We start from the raw sequence: 19,777 nt of genomic DNA on the forward strand, positions 1-19,777 counted from the left end.
AGAACAACTGAATGGAAGAAGCATGGCAATGATTCATTATTATAGGAATATACCCACAAAGGAAATTGAATACAGTTAAACTGAGCCAAGATGGTGGAGCATGGAGGTCAAGAATGCCATTGATTAAGGCAAGCAGACCTAAGGCCAATCTCATGTTTGTCACTTACCAGCTGAGTGACATTGGCCAAACTGGCCTAGTTCCCTGTAAAGTAGGATTCATAATAGTTCCTACCTCAAAGTGTAGTTATGAGGACTACATAAGAGACAATGGTATTTGTAACGTGCTTACTTAGTACAGTTCCTAACACATAGTAAGTACTGAAGAAATGGTAGCTATTATTAACACAGTTATTATTTGCAGTATTATTAATATCTCAATTAATTAGCATAGTCCACAATTTTGCATGTTTGTGTGAATAACCTTCAATGAAAAAGAATATGAAAATGAATGTATATATGTATATGCATGACTGAGACATTGCGTTGTGCACCAAAAACTGACACATTGTAACTGACTATACTTAAAAAAAAAAAAAGTAACCATGATGGCTACCTCTTTTATTGAGTAACAGAGTTCTGAACAATACTCTTTAAAAGGAGTCTCATAAATGCAAAGTCTGAGAACTTTAGACAGTAGAACTGGATCAGTCTGGATAGGAAAAGCAAGCTGTTTGTCTCCAACTTCACAGAGGTAACTTCACACAGGCAGTAAATTCAGGAAGAATGAAAGTTAGTTACAAAGGGACATTTGGTTAGAAATATGCTAAGTTTGTGGTAATTCAGAAGAATTATGAGGAGATTTGAGAGAGCCTGTTTAATTAGTGCAACAGAGTCATCAACAGAAAATGTACATCAGAAGTTATTGGTTGTGTTTGCAAAATAAATCCAGTTGCAAACTAAAGTCAATTTACATCCACAGGTCAACACTACTTTTCTATAACACGCAGCACAACAGTAGAAAATATCAGACATTTTTAGGAAGTGACAGCAAGTGGATTATTAACCTAACCAGCCATTCCTTCAAACCAAACAACAAATTCTGAACATGCCATGATGGTAGTTTTTTCAAATGCTTCTTTTATAATGAAGTTCAAGTCATATTTGAGGTTGGTGAGGAGCACAGAGTGTGGACTTCTACACCAAATATTCTAACAGGTCTGCATTTATCCTGCCCATTGTTGTATGACCATTTCTTTTAAAAAAGGACCTAATTGTGCCAATTCTCTATCCCAAACTTGCCCATCATCAGTAGATTAAATCTAAACTCCACAGTAGGGTTATAAAGGTACTTTACAGTGATGCTTTGAGATACATATTCCAGCTTTATTGTTTTCTACTCATACTTTTTTTTTGTCTCCTCTGACCACCACCCCTGACATACAGTTGGTTCTTACATTTAGTGTGCATCAGAATCAGGTCAGATGCTCATTAAAAACCACAGATTCCTGGGCTATATCTCTTGAAATCTGGCAGTGTCCCCTAGGAATTTGAGTCTTTAACAAGCAGTTGATAATCAGATCTCTGTTTGAAAAACAGTGGCCTATGTGCCATTCCAACAAATGTCTTCTCATTCTTTCAAAAGTCCATCTCACTTTATATGTCCCTACCTTCTCATCCTTCTGTGTAGATTCCTTTCTTCCTTTTATCTGCCTGATGGAACTTACTCCCTTTCTGAAACCTTGGCCCAAACAGAACTAGTGTTCCTTCTATACTTTGCATGCATGCTGAATGCTGATATTTTTTATTATTCTCCTTCAATCAATTTAGACTTGCTTCTAAGGGTCATTTTTGTATCGCACTCTAGAGCTTAGCACGGTGTCTAAGACATAGAAGTAGATACACAAGCAACGCTTTTTGAAAGAATGAGTGAGCTGACGGGGGTCCTTGGCTTTTACATTCAATATCAGATGAAACAGACAGATACTGTCATTTAGAAATTATTTGGTTGGAGTCTGCCTTGGAGCATAGATATTAAGCAATTTTCCTTACTCAGTAATGACAATTAGGAATTTTGACAAATAGTTCATAATATAAGGTTTTATTTCATTGATTAGTAGTTAAACAATTAAAATCCAGCTTTCATATTGCACTTGGTCTGAAATTTTCTAAAATTTGAATAGTATAAAAAAACTCTGTGCCCTACACCTGATGAATTTACTTAGCAAAAGAGCTTCAGATTGCATTTCAATTACATAACTTTAAATATACTTTGAAATGTTAATATATCAAAGCCCATGATGACAAATGTTTGCCGTAACAGGTGGTATTATTTTGAACCGAAGAACAACAACAGTGAAAACCAATAGGAAAGAAATCTTTAGTACTCCTTCAGTTACAAAAAATCTATACTTGGGATCATTTTTGAAGAGAGAGTTGTCAGAAATCTAGGTGTAACTGATAGAATTCTTCCTCTGGTCCTTTGTTTCATACTATTAAAAAGCACTTCCAATTAAACAGCAAATGCGTTTAAGTGACAGTTGTTTATTCAACAAATATTTATTGAGTTCCTATTTTCTGTCAGACTTGGCTCTAGGACATAAGGTTATATCAGTGAACCAAAGAGACAAAGTTTTTATTAATAGAGATTACTTTCTTGTACGAGAAGAAAGTCAGTAAACAAACTATGATTATCTACGTACGTGTGTGTGTGTATGTGTGTGAATGCTATGTCAGACGGTGACAAGGGGTGTAATGTAAGGTAAAGCAGGGCATGAAGGATATTTAGTTAGGGAGGGGTGGGAAAGCTTCTTTAATACAATGACATTTGGGCAGAGATCTAAAGGAAGTAAGGGGGTAGGTCACGTGGCTTTCTGGGGAAAGAGAATTCCACAGAATGGGGATAGCTTTTGTGATGACCTTGACTGCAGAATGTACTTGGGGACTAGGTACATACCAAGAAAGCCAGTGTGACTAGGGTGGAGTAAACTGGCAGAAACAGGTAGAAACTAAGGTCTTAGAAGTAGTGGCGATGGTGATGTGTGTGTGGGTTGGGAGGGGTGCAGACATCATGTGAGGCCTTGTAAACCACATTAAGAGGGGAGAAGCCACTGTGAACTTTTGGACAGAGGAGGTACGATCTGACATTTATTTATATACTGTCTACATAAGCTGTACCTTTCATTCTAAAGTATTCATTAGTCATTAGTTGGTCACATTTCATTACTTTGTTCAGAAGTCAAAGAGCATGACCAGAAACACCTTAGGCAGTTTTAGATAATTATTAATAATAATGGTTATAACAACAGCAGCAGCAGCAATAGCAACCATGGACGTAAATGCTACCACCTAGGCGCTTGCTCTGTGTGCTCTGCGTATATATTTCACAGGATCCTCACAGCTACCTGTGAGGAAGTATTGTTATTCTTCCTATATTAAATCTGCAGAAATCTGAACATGAATCACTTAATCTCCAGAGAACATTTTATTTCTACTGCCATCTATCTTATGCAAAACTATTTTTATCTTGTTTGGGTATAAAGTGACAACACAGAATAATATAGTGCACGACTGATTTATTTGACTTACTTGCTTTTGAGAAGTAGTAACAGTAGTTTAATCAAAACGGCAAATATTAATTGAATATACTATAGTCCAGGTACCATACTGAATGCTATATACATTATTTCATTTCATCCTTACAATAACCCAGACAAGGAAACTGGAACTCAGAGATGCGAAGTAACTTATCCAAGGTTACATAGCTAGTAAATGGTAGAACAGGGATCAAACCTAGGCCCATCTGACTCCAGGGCATGTGTTTTTAACTACTGTGCTATATGACTAAATGTGGGTGAAAACAGACTGATGCATTCAAAAATCTTTTAAAGTGTATTTGGTGTGACATATTTCAAAACCTTCTTTATTCAACTTATTTTTAATCTGTGAGCATAGAGTCCTCAGCAGTTGGATGCTTAAGTCCATCTGGAATGATCATATAACTTAAGTTCTTATAAACCTGTAGCACAACTCTACTGATCCTTCTAGATCAGCCTCTGTGACCATCAGTCACACTTTTACTTTTTGATTTGTCCACATGATCCATATGTTGTTTACCTAACCAGTTGAACTGTCTAGTCTTTGAGACCAATGATGGCCATGGCGTGCCTATCACTTTGAATATGTAATGTAGAAAAATGTATTTGTCATTTCAGGATGTTCAACACAAGTTTCCAAAACAGTAAAAAGGACAAAATGCAAAGGTGAACTGCTGAAAAATAAACAAGAGAGAGGAAGAGGAAAGGGCAATGAGAAGGAGAAGGAAGGGGATGAGACAGAGAGAGAGAGAGGTTGGACCTGCCAGTGACAATTGGCAATATATTACCAGAATCAGTCTCCCAACAGCCACCAACCAGTCTACTGTGGATTCTGAAAGATTCTGCTTTCACTCCCCTCGTTTAGTACAAGACACTCCAGAGGACAGGTGAACCTCGTTTTTTTTCCTCCTTGCTCTTTGCCTTATCCTAAGAACTCCCCCTAAGGCTTGTTCATATTCACAAAGTCAAAAAGAAAAAAAATTGTTAGAAAAAGTTTATTCTTTGAAATAAATTAGACTGGAAACTCCTGGAAACCAGGGAGCAAGTTTTACTTATCTCTGTAGCTCCAGTATCCAGCCCCAGGCCTGGTCCATGATAGGCCTTGGGAAAATGTTCGTTGAAAGAATGAGAGCTTCGGTGAAGCTCAGGGTATAAAAATGGTACAGATAATGTCAACAGTATCCTGCATGAGCACATAGGGCCAGCGTTGTAAAATGCTAAATCCAGCATTTCCAGGACTGACCATATTTGGCCCAACTGACTGGTGAAGGAGATAATCCTTTCATTCCTTCATCTGCCATGTGCTTCCTTCCCAGAGAGAAGAGGACCATTCTCCTCTCTCCCTTCCATGCTTGAACCTCCAAACAAGCACAGAACTGCCGTAATTAATCTAATAGCCCAAACCAATTAATTATCATCAAAGATTTACTTTTTAACAACTGAAGCAGTGAACTTGGATCCTTCTCACCTGTGTCTTCTACTGTCCTTTCCTGCCTAGAGTTTGCTGTCTTGCGTAGTGGGAAGGCATTATTGGGTTAGCTAGCTGGGTATTGTTGGAGCTCACATTTCTCTTTGACTCTATTAGTATTTTATGATACTAAGTCTTACATAGGAGTGCCTGTAAGGGCCTGGAACTTCTCAGAGTCTTTGGCAAAATGTCAAGGAAAAAAAAACAGAAATTTTTAGAAATTTACAATAAAAAAATTTTTTGCTACAAATATTTATTTTGAAAGTGTAGGACAAGTTATGTATGCACTGTTCTTTGATTTTTACATATTTATACAGTTCGAGATTTCTTTTAAAACCTTTCCCAATACTCTGAAGAGATTTGTACAGTCAATTAAATTATATAAACAAAGATCTAAACTGTTGCGATTCAAGCTCTTTTCATCTTACTGACTTCATCTCAGCTACAAGCATTTACTTTTGAGTTAAGATTCAGAAAGGAAAAATCTTCCTTGGACAACATTTTACCTGTGAGGTTTGCCCTAAGTATATCATATTTACCAATGTAATCTTTTAAAATATTTTTCTAATTGACTTTTATCCAGATATTCCCAGAATGCTTAAAAGCCCCTCTTGAGTTGGGGAAACTAATTCATTGGGGAAATTAATTCACCTTATGCCTCATATTTAAGAGTGGTGTAGAGGAAATAATGGCTAGGTTTGAGCACCAGTTCCATAATTTCCCAGCTGTTTGACCTTGGGCAAGTTATTTAACCTCTTTGTATTTCAGTCTCCTAATTTTTCCTCATTTATAAAACGAGGATGATAACCGTCTCTCGGAATCATTGAGAAGTATACCTGAAATGTGTTTCTAGTACCCAGCACAGTGCCTGGTGGCCTCTCCTGTACTCTGTTCACATCCTTTAATGTCAGCACCTCCCTAACAATCCCAGGGGACTTCATGTCTTGGGAAATGAAAAGTGGCTTCTCTTCATAAAAAGGTTAGGGACCTTCAGATGAAATCAACCCTGGAGGCTATTTACATGACGTTTATTTTTTGCATTAACGCCAAACCTTCTGACCGGGAGCCCAGTACAAATAACTCAAGAAGAATGTATACAGTTAGGGGGAAGTGGACTTACACTAACAGTACTAACTGGTCATTGAATGAGTGTTCAGTTTATGCCATCTGTAGGGCCACAGATTCATGCTATTGAAAATAACTAAAGCCCAATGAAAGCAGTAATTTAATTTGTTCTTAAAGTTCATTCGTTTATGTATTAATTTGTTATCTTTTTCTCTAGACAATGTCTTTTGGAATTTCTAGGCTACAGGTCATTTTTTAAGCTTAAAATAAAAGGAGAATAGAGGCAAGAGAGAGGGAGGAATGGGGAGCTAATGCTAATGGGTATCAGGTTTCTTCTAGAGGTGATGAAAGTCTACTAGAATTATATAGGGTGATAGTTGCACAACTTTGTGAATATACTAAAAACCACTTAAGTGTACATTTTAAATGGGTAAATGTTATGGTATGTGAACTATATCTCAACTTTTAAAAGTAAATTAAAGCTGAATAATTTCAATTGTGTGACCAATATAAAATAGGACCGATATAAAACATGAGTGTGAACACTGAAATAACATGCAGTAACAAAACCGTAAAGAACTCCATCAACTTCTAGATATCTGAAAATGAATATTTTCTTTGAGGATACATTCTATTTACAATAGAAATTCTGCTTTCAGTTATAGATTTTACAAATCTGTATTGAACACCATGAACCCAAATAGCTCTCAGATAAATGTCTATAAGTTCAAGCCATCTCAGAATTCCCAATGCTGTCTCCTGTTTTCAAATTCCTTGGAGTTAAGACCCTAAAATCCTCCCAGAACCCCACCCCACACTCCTGTCAGCATCCTCTGCCTTCTAATCTTAAATCATTTTATACCCCAAAAGCAAAATATATCCAAGGCTATCCAACATTTTGTTGTTTTTCTGTCCTTTTAGGGGTCTGAGGGAGAGGTTGGGGCAAGTGAAAAGCCAAGTAACCATTTGTTTTTATTATATTTCTGTAAACTGATGGCCAGTTTTGTAGAAATGTTATTTCACCCCTTTCCCTCTTTCTTTGTTGTAGATACAAACAGTGGGGCATTGAATCCCCTCCCCCTACCTTCACCATCCTCCAACTTTAGGAGTTTGTCTAATTAATCAAACAAGAGCTTTAGGATCTTATAGGCTGCGTGGAGCAGGCACTTGACTATACCTTCATCAGTAATTGTAGTATTTTAAATAATGCATCAATAGAATTGGGTGGGTACCAGAAATCAGGGTTCAGACAGGCAAAACTACTGGCTAGAGAACGGTTTGGGGGACTCATCAATCTGGCTTCTAGAGTGATCATCTCTGCTGTGGAATTTCCCAGAACTGAAGTGAAATTTGCTCCCAGTTACCAGCTTTCCTGGTCTGATCACATAGTCACCAAGCCTGATTTCCCCTCTTTATTGATATTGTGAAGGACATGAAGAGAGTGCTTTAGATAAGGAACATAAGCTTTAAGGTCATTGCAAAGTAGTACACCCTTAGTGTAAACTAGGACATTAGCAGTCAAGGTGGTATATCAGTTTTTTAAGAATTTTGTTGGCACAAGTTTATTGCTGACAGCAGTATCTTGAGAAAATTCAGTTTGTGGACCTCAAACCTGAGGACCAAACTCCAGATTTCATGATTTGTTGATCCACTACCTATGAGACATCCAACCTGACAACATCTCCCCCAAAACATCCTCATTATCTAACAATGGTATTTAAACATTGCTAAGACAACTGGTTGGTTCAATTTAGTTAACTGGCCACTTTGGATAATACATTCAAACTAATTGTAGGAGAAAAAAATTGCTTTATCCTCCTACATTCAGTGGCTGGGATTGCAAAATTCACTGAAAAAAGTCAGATTAAGTAGAGAAAAACAGTTTATGAACATATGCATTCTGAATTCAGGTGGGTGAACTGTCATGAGTAACTCAAAGGGGTGATCATAACTTGGGCTTACATAGCATCTTAACAAAAGAACAACAGATTTGTAGAAGTGATACGGCAAAGGAAACAGGATTTAGACTTTGAGAGTGGCAAACTGTGGGAAAGTAAATACAGTTGACACTTGAACAACACAAGTTTGAACTGCAAAGGCCCACTTATATGCAGATTTTTTCCAGTAAAGTCTTACTACAATGCTATACAATTCCCCGTTGGTTGAATCTGCCAATGTGGAACTGCGAGTAGGGTTGGAGGACAAGGACTGATTATAAAGTTACACATAGATTTTCAATTGCCCAAGGGTCTAAACCCCTATCCCCTGCTTTATTCAAGGGTCAACTGTATATGGGGGAACTAACGGAAGATAAAGGTTATTTAGTAAGGCTTGTTATGTAGATTCCTCTTGGTGCCCATCTCTGGGCTGATGGAATCTAGAGTTTTCTCCTATTCATCCTTCCTGGTAAAGGAAAGGGAGACATGTTTCCAAATATATGTCCTGCTTTTAGGCAAATAGGGGGAAGACAGAGAGTTTTTCTTATATCTACTTCTTCTCAAGTTTCTTTAGCTCAAAATAATCTTTATGCCAAAGTGGCATATTTTGGAGTGGCATATTGTAATACACTAAATAATCAATTTAGTGAGCTAAGAGACAATGTCATATCAGTTAGCTGGTATTTTGAACGTGAACCAAGAATAAAGGCAATTTTTTATTTTTTATTTTCCCAACAGTTGGGTTACATACACTGAGATGCTATTTGGTAGAACTAGGGTGCCTTTGGCGAGATTCTGGTCGGAACCTGATGCTCAGGCCTACAGATGCCTTTGGGGCAACGGGAAATCGGAACTCTTTCTTCTCCTAATGTTCTTGGGACAAGATTCTGCTGGAAGCAACTGTTTCAGGAATGAACTGAGTCAGACATCCACTCATTTCACTGCATGTTAACTGATTTAATAGTCCTCTCAGTCATTCTCTATGTGATGCCTAGGCAGTCAGTTCATTTGATACAAATAACCACTCATATTGGCCATTTTACTGAATTTTTAGGCTAGTTTCTACAACACGGTCAACCTGATTGTTAACTCTGAATAGAAGACCTGATTGTTTTTTTCTCACTTGCTTCCATCCTGACATTGCTGTTCTCATTATATTGGAATCTAATGAACAGCGCAAAAAGAATCTGCAAAGACAAATCAACATGGCAATCTTCTTAACTATTCTCCTTTCAGGGACTCTCAGGTTTGGAAAAGTCCAGTGGCAATTAAAGTAAGGCTTCCCTATGGTTAACTGAATTGAAGAAAGATTGGTGTGAAGTATCTATGTGGGCAAGGGTCGGGGAAGCGGGGCCGACGCTCAAGTGTGTATGTATGTGTGCGTGCTTCCAGGCTGGAGAAACTGGAAATGTTATTGTTCTGAATGGGAACTCAGAGAGGTAGCTAGGGTGGGGGAAATTAAAATGATTCTGACAAAATTAAACTAAAAAGGAATGCCCCTATACACTTACTCATTCCATGATCTGCACCTCTAATCCTCACCTTTATAACCAGGGCACTTACATCCAGACTTTTGCATTTAATCATTTCTTTTCTCTGTCAAAGCATCATCTACATGTGTGAGTGCAGGTGAGAGGGACGCATAAGATTTTTTTCTGAGATTTTTAGCAGAGGAGAAATTCCTCTCAAGAACATCTTTTTTTAAACCTATTTAAATGTTACTGTTAAGTAATCTCACAATAAATAATAGGTATTCATCAGAAAAGATTAATTCAATGTGTTTACCATTGTTTAATTCTGCTAGCCAAGCTGCACTTGTCCTGAAGAGCTGCATGATTTATTCAAACGACCTGAGGCTTTTAAAGTCAATCTTCCAGTAGAAAAATTACCCCCTGCCTCCAGGAGAGTGAATTTTTGTGTCTTATTGCTTCCCATGACTGACGTTTATTTGACTCTCAAGTGTATTTACATTGTCGGCTTAACTTGAAGTTCTTTGCTGAATCAATAATATGCTGTGTTTCTTGCTTCAAGTGGTGTCAATATTGTTTTCTCTTTTTCCTTTCTTTTTTTTTTTTTTTTGCTTTTTTCCCTTATTTCCCTGCAGTTACATAGTTTTTCTTTGACCTGTGAAAATTTTTACTCCTAAAATTATAAAGAAACCGAGTAAATGTCCTTTTAATCTTCTGGGAAATGTGTGCCTCTTTAAACTTTATTTACGTCAGAACTTACTGTAATGAAGGACAAAAAGCTCTAGACAAGGTCCCCTGTTCCTCGGGGGTGTTCAAGGCTAGGTCTCCCGGAGGCGAGCCTGCAGTTTGTCCTCAAAAGTTTATAGCTCACCTCCTGGCTATTTCTCTGCAAGGGGCATGAGAGGGGGCTAGAAATAGAGCAGGGTGGGAATCTGACCCAAAGTGACCACTCAGGAGGCCCTGGCCTGGAAAATTCCCCTGTATGTGGCAAAAACAAACATTCGAAATGGAGGGAGAAACCAGGCTTAAACAAAGAGTGAAACTAGTTCCCATTTCAACTCTCCTGCCTATAACCATATGTGCCCGCTCATTCGTTTCCCAAGCATCAGTTTTCCATCATTTGGACAGAGTCTCAACCTGAATCTATCCAGAGCATAGGAAGCAAATATTTTGAGATTTAATAAAATGCTGTATATTAGGAGCATTTGCTCAATGTTCAGTCTATCGAAAGATACGCTAAAATGGTGTTGTGCAAACCTTTGAATCTTACTATGTTTTTCAAGCAATCATGACCTCTTCTTGCTTGTCCCATCTGCCTGTGTGCTACAGAATCAACTTCAAAATTAGCGGAGAAACAGACCGATGTCAAAAGCCATCTGTTTTGTCTCATGTCATTTGTAATTTGGTCTCCCATCTCCCACCCTCCCTTCTTCCCTGCACTCCTTCTGCGGGATCTGTTACTTAGGTCCCCAGCTACTCCCTCAGAGCCTGCTCTCCCCATCTACCTGCAACCTGCAGCCCGTGTGGGTGCACTCTTACTGCTCTCGGAAAAATATGATCCAGAGAAATAACTGGAATCCTTTACACCCATGTAAATAAGTGTCCTGGGGTCTCTGGTTTTCTGTACTTACTATAGTAAACTAGTCACACATTTCAGCTACCTGTGGTCTCCATTCTGGGAATAAAATTAAGGAAAATATTTTCTCCCACATAACCATCCTTCAAACGCTCTCCCCCTTCTTTAGTGCTTTTGTAACAGCTTATAAATGGTCAGCAGGGACTTTTTGTAAATGTTGCATGTTTTCTTTTTGCCAGGACAAAGGGTGAGATTAAAGGACCAGCTAAATGCTCGCTCCTGTAGTGTGGAGGTTCAGAGCGCAGGCTCCGACATTAGAGTGCCTCTGTTTACATTCAAACATCCTCATTTAATAGCTCTGAGGCTTCAGAAAAGTTATGTAAACTCTGTGAGCCCTAGTTTCCTGATTTGCAAAACGGAGGTAATAGTAATAGCTTATAAGAGCGCCTACATGTACTAGGCATGGTTTTAAGCACTTAAAATATATAAGCTCATTTAATTTTCATAACTCCATGATATTGGTAATTAACATCATCCCCATTTCTCAGATGAGAAAACTGAGGCATGAAGAAGGAAAGTAACTTGGCCAAGGTCACAGGATTAGTAAGTGGGATAGCTGAGCTTGTGAACCACGTAGTTGGGTCCCAGAGGCCATGTACATACCAATGTGCTGTACTGCCTCTCTGTTAAATTACCGAGTATAAAAGCACTAAATGGCACATAGAGTTTATTGTCAGCTGGTATTATCACTGCCATCGTGTGTACTTATCTTTCTTCCTTTTGTCACTCTTGCTTCTACTTGTGTAAGGTTAATCATCCCCACTCCCATAAAAAGGAAAACAGTGATCTAGGCTTCAGTAGCTGCCTGATCCTTCTTCACCTTGTGTGCTTTGGATTTAAACCGCAAATATGACAGCGACCCATGAAAGGAGACATTATATGTTAATACTTCTTTTCGAAGACATGAAAATTATATCCCTTTAATCACCACCTCTCCAGCAACAAGCCATCAAAAATTGCTTAAAGCAAGGGAGAAATTTTAGAAATTTTACAGTTCAAGTAAAGTTACTGCTGTTCTTTAATAAGCAGGGGTAAACATTTCAAAAATAATGAATGCTGGTGGACAAAGACTCTGCAACTAGAATAAATTCCCTAGTCCCCACTCCTTAACTTGTTTTAGAATGCCAGTATCAGGGTAGAAGAAAGAGAAAATTCTGCAAATAATTATATTCTTCTTTTAAAGTAAGCCACTGACTTCAAAATTCTCTAACACATTTGTGGAAACTTCATTTTTTTGTTTGAGATTTATTTGAATGAGCTGTTATGATTGGAGACAGTGAGAATTTCAGATTAATGTTTTGCAGCCAAAAAAAAAAAAAAAAAAACCTCTGGAAAGCTGGCAAGTGTTCATAAGTCAGCCCTAGAATTATGTAGGTTGAAGGCTCCCAGTGGACAGACCGAACATATAAGAAGGAAACCAGAGATCTGGTGCTATTACATCCCCGAGTCTAAGGCAACGAATAAGCACAGAATTAAAAGCAATCTTCGGCCTGAATTTTTAAGGTAGGTCTGCAGAATTTATATATACTCTATTTGGAAAGTAGAACATACATTAAATGAAAATATTTTTTATGGATGAACTTTCCCTTTTTCCTGTATTTTAACATTGTATTTTGCAAAACTCCTAAATTATTTAACTGCTGTTTCTCTTACAGGGGTGCACTTAGGAACTAAGCAAGCTGATTTATGATAACTAAATTTTAAACTCCAACAACCAGTAAGTCTTCAAGTGAGTTTATTTTACATTCTTTCATGTTAATTTCTTAGGTCCAGATTATGAGAGAATAAGCTTTAGACAAAAATGGTAACTTTGCTGTTTATTAGGAGAGTGTTTGGTAATTATATTTTCATTAAGTAGTTTATTTACATGTGTTTTGAAGCTACCTAAAGGAACAGTCTTTCCCTTACTGTGTTTATCTTCAGCTAATTTTCTTTTGTTTTAAAGTAAGGTTGCTAGTGAAAAAAAAAAAAACAACAGTATCACGAAAAGCTGAACACGAACATTGATTATAACATTTGAGAGCCATGTAGCAATGTTACTTAGTTGTGTTAAACTAAAAAAAAGGCAAAGGAAAAATGATACAATTATATCATGATTAATCACTGATGTTCAATTCTTATTTCACTGAGCAATAAAACTATTTCTACTAGACCCTAAGTCAGATTTGGCTATTTTTTTCTTTTTCTTTTCCTAATTAAAGAAAAATGAATTTTCTTGTAAATGGATTAAAATATATATCTATATGTATAACTAATAGTCTCTATTAAAATGTGATGGGAGCTTTAAAAATATGCACATATTCCATAACTACTTAATTGTATTATCATATTATATTATTATTGTGAAAACAATGGAAAAGTAAAACTAAAGGAGTTATTTTTAATTAGTAAAAACTAACCATAGTCCCCCATCCTTCTGCATATTCTCTTTCAGTCTTTTGTACACTTATTTTTTCCATAGCTTATGTTACTTATATTTTCCATAGACATAATGATTTGTATGTAATTAGTTACTTGAATAAGGCATTCCTCTAGGAAATAGCAGGCAAGCAGTGTAGTTTCTAGAAAGTATACAGACTGAGATATGTGCTCAAGTGTTTTTGAAATGCTAATTCTTCTTATTTCTTAGTTCCTTGTTTGTTTCACATTTCTTACTTTGGCTAACCTTTGGAAATACTAGTTTTCTTTAAATCTTTTGACAATAGAGAAGATGGGCAAGATGTAGTTTTGTTCAAAATCTCCAGTCCTGATGCTAGAATGCCTTAACTTCTTGGTCCTATTGAGAAAAGTCTCTCTTCTTCAAAAAGTAAAATATTCTTATTTCATCAGGCATGCTTCTATTTCCTAATGTTTTCTATAATCACCCACCTTTCTTGCTTTCAACAAACTTTTAAAATGCTAATGACTTAGTGATGTCCTAAATTTTGTATGTGTTCTGAGAGTTCCTTTTTTTTTTTTTTCCACAGAAGGCCTAAGAATTAGGAGCTGCTGACATTTCAATATGAAGGACAACTTCACCCTCGCCACCATCAGCAAAAACATCACCAACAGTCTTCACGTCGGACATGTGAACATCTCTGGCAACGAGTCTACCTTTAATTGCTCACATAAACCATCAGATAAGCATTTAGATGCAATTCCTGTTCTCTACTACATTATTTTTGTGGTTGGATTTCTTGTCAATACTATTGTGGTTACGCTGTTTTGTTGTCAAAAGGGTCCTAAAAAGGTTTCCAGCATTTACATCTTCAATCTGGCTGTGGCTGACTTACTGCTTTTGGCTACTCTTCCTCTCTGGGCAACTTACTATTCTTACAGATATGACTGGCTCTTTGGACCTGTGATGTGCAAAGTTTTTGGTTCTTTCCTGACTCTAAACATGTTTGCAAGCATTTTTTTTATCACCTGCATGAGTGTTGATAGGTACCAATCTGTCATCTACCCCTTTCTGTCTCAGAGAAGAAATCCCTGGCAAGCATCTTATATAGTTCCCCTTGTTTGGTGTATGGCCTGTCTGTCCTCATTGCCAACATTTTATTTCCGAGATGTCAGAACCATTGAATATCTAGGAGTGAATGCTTGCATTATGGCTTTCCCACCTGAGAAATATGCCCAATGGTCAGCTGGGATTGCCTTAATGAAAAATATCCTTGGTTTTATTATTCCTTTAATATTCATAGCAACATGCTATTTCGGAATCAGAAAACACCTACTGAAGACCAATAGCTATGGGAAGAACAGAATAACTCGTGACCAAGTCCTGAAGATGGCAGCTGCTGTTGTTCTGGCGTTCATCATTTGTTGGCTTCCCTTCCATGTTCTGACCTTCCTGGATGCTCTGGCCTGGATGGGTGTCATTAATAGCTGTGAAGTTATAGCAGTCATTGACCTGGCACTTCCTTTTGCCATCCTCCTGGGATTCACCAACAGCTGCATTAATCCCTTTTTGTATTGTTTTGTTGGAAACCGGTTCCAACAGAAGCTCCGCCGTGTATTTAGGGTTCCAATTACTTGGCTCCAAGGCAAGAGAGAGAGTGTGTCATGCCGGAAAAGCAGTTCCCTTAGAGAAATGGAGACCTTTGTGTCTTAAACATGACAGTGGAATGTATGTTATCAACATGGCTGCTTGTTTGAGGTCTCCTTGAATTATATTTTAATGGCTTTCGTAAAACAAGTTTTTCCCTTAATGTAATCTTATCTCACTCTTCTAGAACAGGAAATCAGATGTAAATTGAAGTTTTAGTCTCCAGTGACTTTCAAGCATTGCCTCTTTTTTTCTGGCCTCTCAGGACAAAACTGTCATTTGGGAGATGGATCCATAACCTAGAAGTAACTGTGGATTTATCTCAAACTATAATTAACAACAAATTGTGAATGATGATTTGGGATTTTAGATTCTCCCTGACAAATGCTGGAGTTTTTATTGGCTTTTTTTCTTTAGATTACAATTTGAGGAATTTTGATAGATGTATATATCAATGAAACCACTACCACAATCAAGATAGCTAACATTTCCATCACTCCCCAAGAGGTGCAATTTTCGAATTTTTATTGGTTTTTGTATCTATTTTCATCAGGCTTTTCTCTTGAACCAAGGCCAATCTTTTAACTCATTGCATTATTTACAAGACACCATGCTAACAGAAATGAGTGTTTCTAAGTGAAGTATACTACAATAGATTGGTACCGATTATTCAGGCTCTAGGCATATGCCTTTTACTTTATATTATAAGTAATAATCCTTTTATATTTCACTTGAGCATAGGTTTATATTTAAGATATAGCTACATATTGAGTAGGGCTAGGAATATAGATTAGATCACATGTACTACACTTTAGTTTATATTTACAGTTATAGAAAGTAAAATATATAATAATGCAGATTTGTAATTAACAAATATTTGAGTGTTCACTAAACTCTGAATAAACACTTTAAAAAACTTTCTATTCATTTTAACTATTGTTTGAAGGTTTCTATGTTCTCTGATAATTTTTTGAATACAGTAACCAAACACTGTTTAGTGTATAAAATATAAAGGTCATTTTTTACATCCTTGACCTTTTGGATATGGTGCTTTGATATATAAGAGGTTGACTTGACTTTTATTATTGATGCTTTGATTCTGTGTTGCTTCCCAAAATATCTGGGTGGCTTCTTTAACTCTTTAATTTGTAATAAACCCTTAAATGGCATAGGAAAAGTTTATATCGGAATGGAATATTGATACCCATGGAGGAGAAAGAGATTCAGCAAATGATAAGTTTTGTGTCACACAAAAAACCTACCTGTTAGGGCAGTGTAATGTGGTTTTGAAAATATAGGCCATGGGGTAGTCTTAACATATACCTATGGATATTGTTTGTTACAGAATTTACAGGATTCTGTGGAACTCTTTTAAACCAATCGCTTGGCCATAGATCTCCTTCTCAACACTATTAGAACTCCTAAGTTTGAGGAATACCTGAAACTGACTGAATTACTTAGAGTGTACTTAGAGTATGAATCCTAATTTTAGAAATTAGAGATTCCATTCTGCACCAGCCCCATACGATATCAGGTTATCTAGGACCTTCCTGGACCAACACCGACCTCTGAGGTAGAAATCATTTCAGAAGCTTGGTATCTCTGCCAGATTCCAGGGCATAAAAAATCTTCTTGCTCCACTTTCTGGGAAAATCCTAATTTCATGTCTATTATTATCAATAAGAACAAATAGCTAAATGTATAACCAACTATGACTTCATATTTTAAATAATTTTGTAAAACACATCATATAAATAAAATCTTTAATTGGAAGATCATGTGTGCTTTACTTTCTTGATTACCTCCGAGAATAGAGTCTTACCTTCTCTTGTATCTGTATCCTCCTTACAATCCCCACTGATACTTCTTAGTTCCAGCCCCCATCATTCCTTATCTGGCTTCTAGCTATACTCTTCTAATCTCCTGCTCTTCAGTCTTCAGCCATAATTCCAGATATCTTGTCATGGTCAACAAGACCATAGGAGATCTGACCCTTCCCAGCCTCTCTGGCTTTTTTTCCCTCTGCTGTCTCTCTCTTGCACTCTATGTTCAAGCATAAGTAAAAGGACTTACTGCTTTTTTTCCCCAGGCCTAATGCTCTTCCATGCTTCTCTGCTTTTGTTCACATAACTGTCTTCCTGAGCACCCCTCCAATCAACCCCACGCACAGGATCTCTCGCTCAATTCATGAACCCTTACTCAGCTTCCAACAATCATCTCATGTCAATTCCTCTATCACAATAATAATTATTATTCTAATTATAATATAAACTCCTCCCTTCCCCTGGGAGTTCCCTTAATGAAGAGAATTGTTTCTCTAGTTCTTGGGATTTTAAGCCTGGCCTCCACTTCCTTAGGAGCCCTAAGTAATTCTCTGAGGCTTGGACTCGAGTGATCTTTCCTGGAACTAAGAAGAAATGTCATTTGAGAAAATGGTGCATGAACACGTGCACTCTGATTGCAGGATTATACAAAGGTATAAATGTCCTCTTTTCTCTTTGAAAAGGAGTACATTTCAGGTAAGCATCTCAGATAGTAAATGAAACTGTATTCTTCTCATTTTTACCACATTCCCAGGTATTACCTAATTCCCTTTCTTTTCCATGGCCCCACCTTTGTTCACCCCAGCTACACAATGCCCAAGAACTACATAATAATAACAAGAATAGCTACTATTAGATGAGCACTATATGATACATACTATTATAAGTATTTTATTTGCATTATCCCATTTTATTCCCACAATGACAATTATTCTTTTACAAATAAGTAAACCGCGGCACAGATGAATCCCTGTTAATCTTTAAATTTGACTCTGACAGACGATCAGGGTAATCTTAATAGTGGAATTTGGTAGTTTAAACATGAATGTTAGGCTACCAAGCAGAGATTTCAGAGATGGTCTTGCACAGTCCTTCAATGCCCCCCCGCAAACCACGGGAGTCTTGCAATTCCCGGACCCCAGCAATACAACAGCTCTGGGCAGGTGGTATATCTGCACCAATGGAGAAAAGGAGAGGAGGCAAATGGATGAGGCTTTCTCCCTGGTTCTCCACTGCCCTTTCCCTGTGCTCCATGCTGGACAAAACTACATGAAATAACCACTATGCCTGCTGCCCCCTCCACCCCATCCCCAGACACCTCCAACTTTACTTTTGAGCGACAAAAATGTTTACATGAACTCTAGCTCTGTGAAGTAAGACTATATACGGTTACCAGAGAAATTCAACTCTTCCAATTTGCAGAAGGAATAGATATTTTTACTATGGAAAGCCAAGTATGAATTATTTCTACTTTTTATATCACTAAATTAGATCTACCAAAAAAAGTCTTAGAAACATCCCTTTTTTCCTGATCTTTTGAGATCTGTATCAAAATGAGAGGACAATATGAAGAAAGCAAATTCTATTTTGAATTTTCTTCTTTTTTTCCCCCCACAGAGATCTGAGAGTGGGAAACTGGCGGCCTCACATATTAACAAAAGAAAAATTGAAGCTTGACAAGCTGAATTAACCACATGAGGTGACTGAAGCAAGAAAGGACTGAGGTAAGAAGGAAAATGTAGCACTTATTTTGTTAATTCCTAGATAAACTAGATCAACAATGATGACTGACATAAAATAACAGAAATTTATATGCTATCACTAAAAATAATCACTTTCCCTGCAAAAACCAAGTGCCTACAGCCGAGTTAACTAGCCTTCTAGACACTCACTCAGTTGCACAAACATACTTGCAAAGGGTTAACATCCTCAGAAAGAAAATTCTTTCTTTTTGAAATTCTTTCTTCTGGGAAGAGAGAATTCTTTTTAAAATTAGAAATAATTGATGTGTATTTCTTATTAAGAATCAATACTTTCTCATTGTTGAAATTTTTAATTATATAGATAAAAATTAGCCGAAGACAAAATCACTGTTAGTAGCATGGGGTAAGATTATGGATATCAATATAGACACAGATATATGTATATACTGTGTGAGTATTACGTATATATGGATATAGTACATATATATATATATATACTCCTTATTTTTTATCTATTTATTTGTATCCATATTTCTTTCTCTTTTCATCTCTTATCTAATGGATATATTCTTCATTATCCTGTGGTACATTCTTTTAATATTTAAAATATTTTAATCCCAAACTCCCAATTGGTTTACTAGAAAATATTATTTCTTCCCTTGTTGGGTCTTTCTTTCCTATGATTAGTCCCAAATCTTCAGAGCTTTAAACATTCCAAAAGATTACACCTGGTTACTGTTGCCCAGTGGGGGAAAATATTGGGAAACCTGATAAGACTTCCTGCCCACTTTTCTGCAGATGTTGTTACATTTTATATCACTTAGTGCACATGAGAATAGATGGTTCAATAGTCTGGTACAGACTTCTGTACACTTTAAGGAGTTTCTAAGTGATCTATGCATAAGCCATCTGCTAGGGTGTAAGAGAAAAGAAAAAGGAAGCCTTTTCTTCCAGTATTACACTCACCTCTATATGACGCATGCCACAGTGTACAAGGTCTCAAACACATCTTCGTTTTGGCATCTCCATGGAGTCAGGAGGGATCAGCAGAAATCCAGCAGGAGGAACATGCCATACCAGTGTAGAGGAGCAAAACTTGCCACCACAAAATGTCTCTTC

The 19,777-nt window shown here is 37.0% G+C and overlaps 1 protein-coding gene across 1 annotated transcript; it reads left to right on the plus strand.

The window, feature by feature from the left end:
- Positions 1-14,080: 14,080 nt before the first annotated feature.
- Positions 14,081-16,022, plus strand: AGTR2 (angiotensin II receptor type 2). Its single transcript, XM_010985846.3, has one exon. It carries the CDS (start codon positions 14,110-14,112, stop codon positions 15,196-15,198), a length of 1,089 nt encoding a protein of 362 aa, XP_010984148.1. The 5' UTR covers positions 14,081-14,109; the 3' UTR covers positions 15,199-16,022.
- Positions 16,023-19,777: the final 3,755 nt, after the last annotated feature.

The sequence above is a fragment of the Camelus dromedarius genome, chromosome X (assembly GCF_036321535.1).
Source record: "Camelus dromedarius isolate mCamDro1 chromosome X, mCamDro1.pat, whole genome shotgun sequence".
NCBI lineage: Eukaryota > Metazoa > Chordata > Mammalia > Artiodactyla > Camelidae > Camelus > Camelus dromedarius.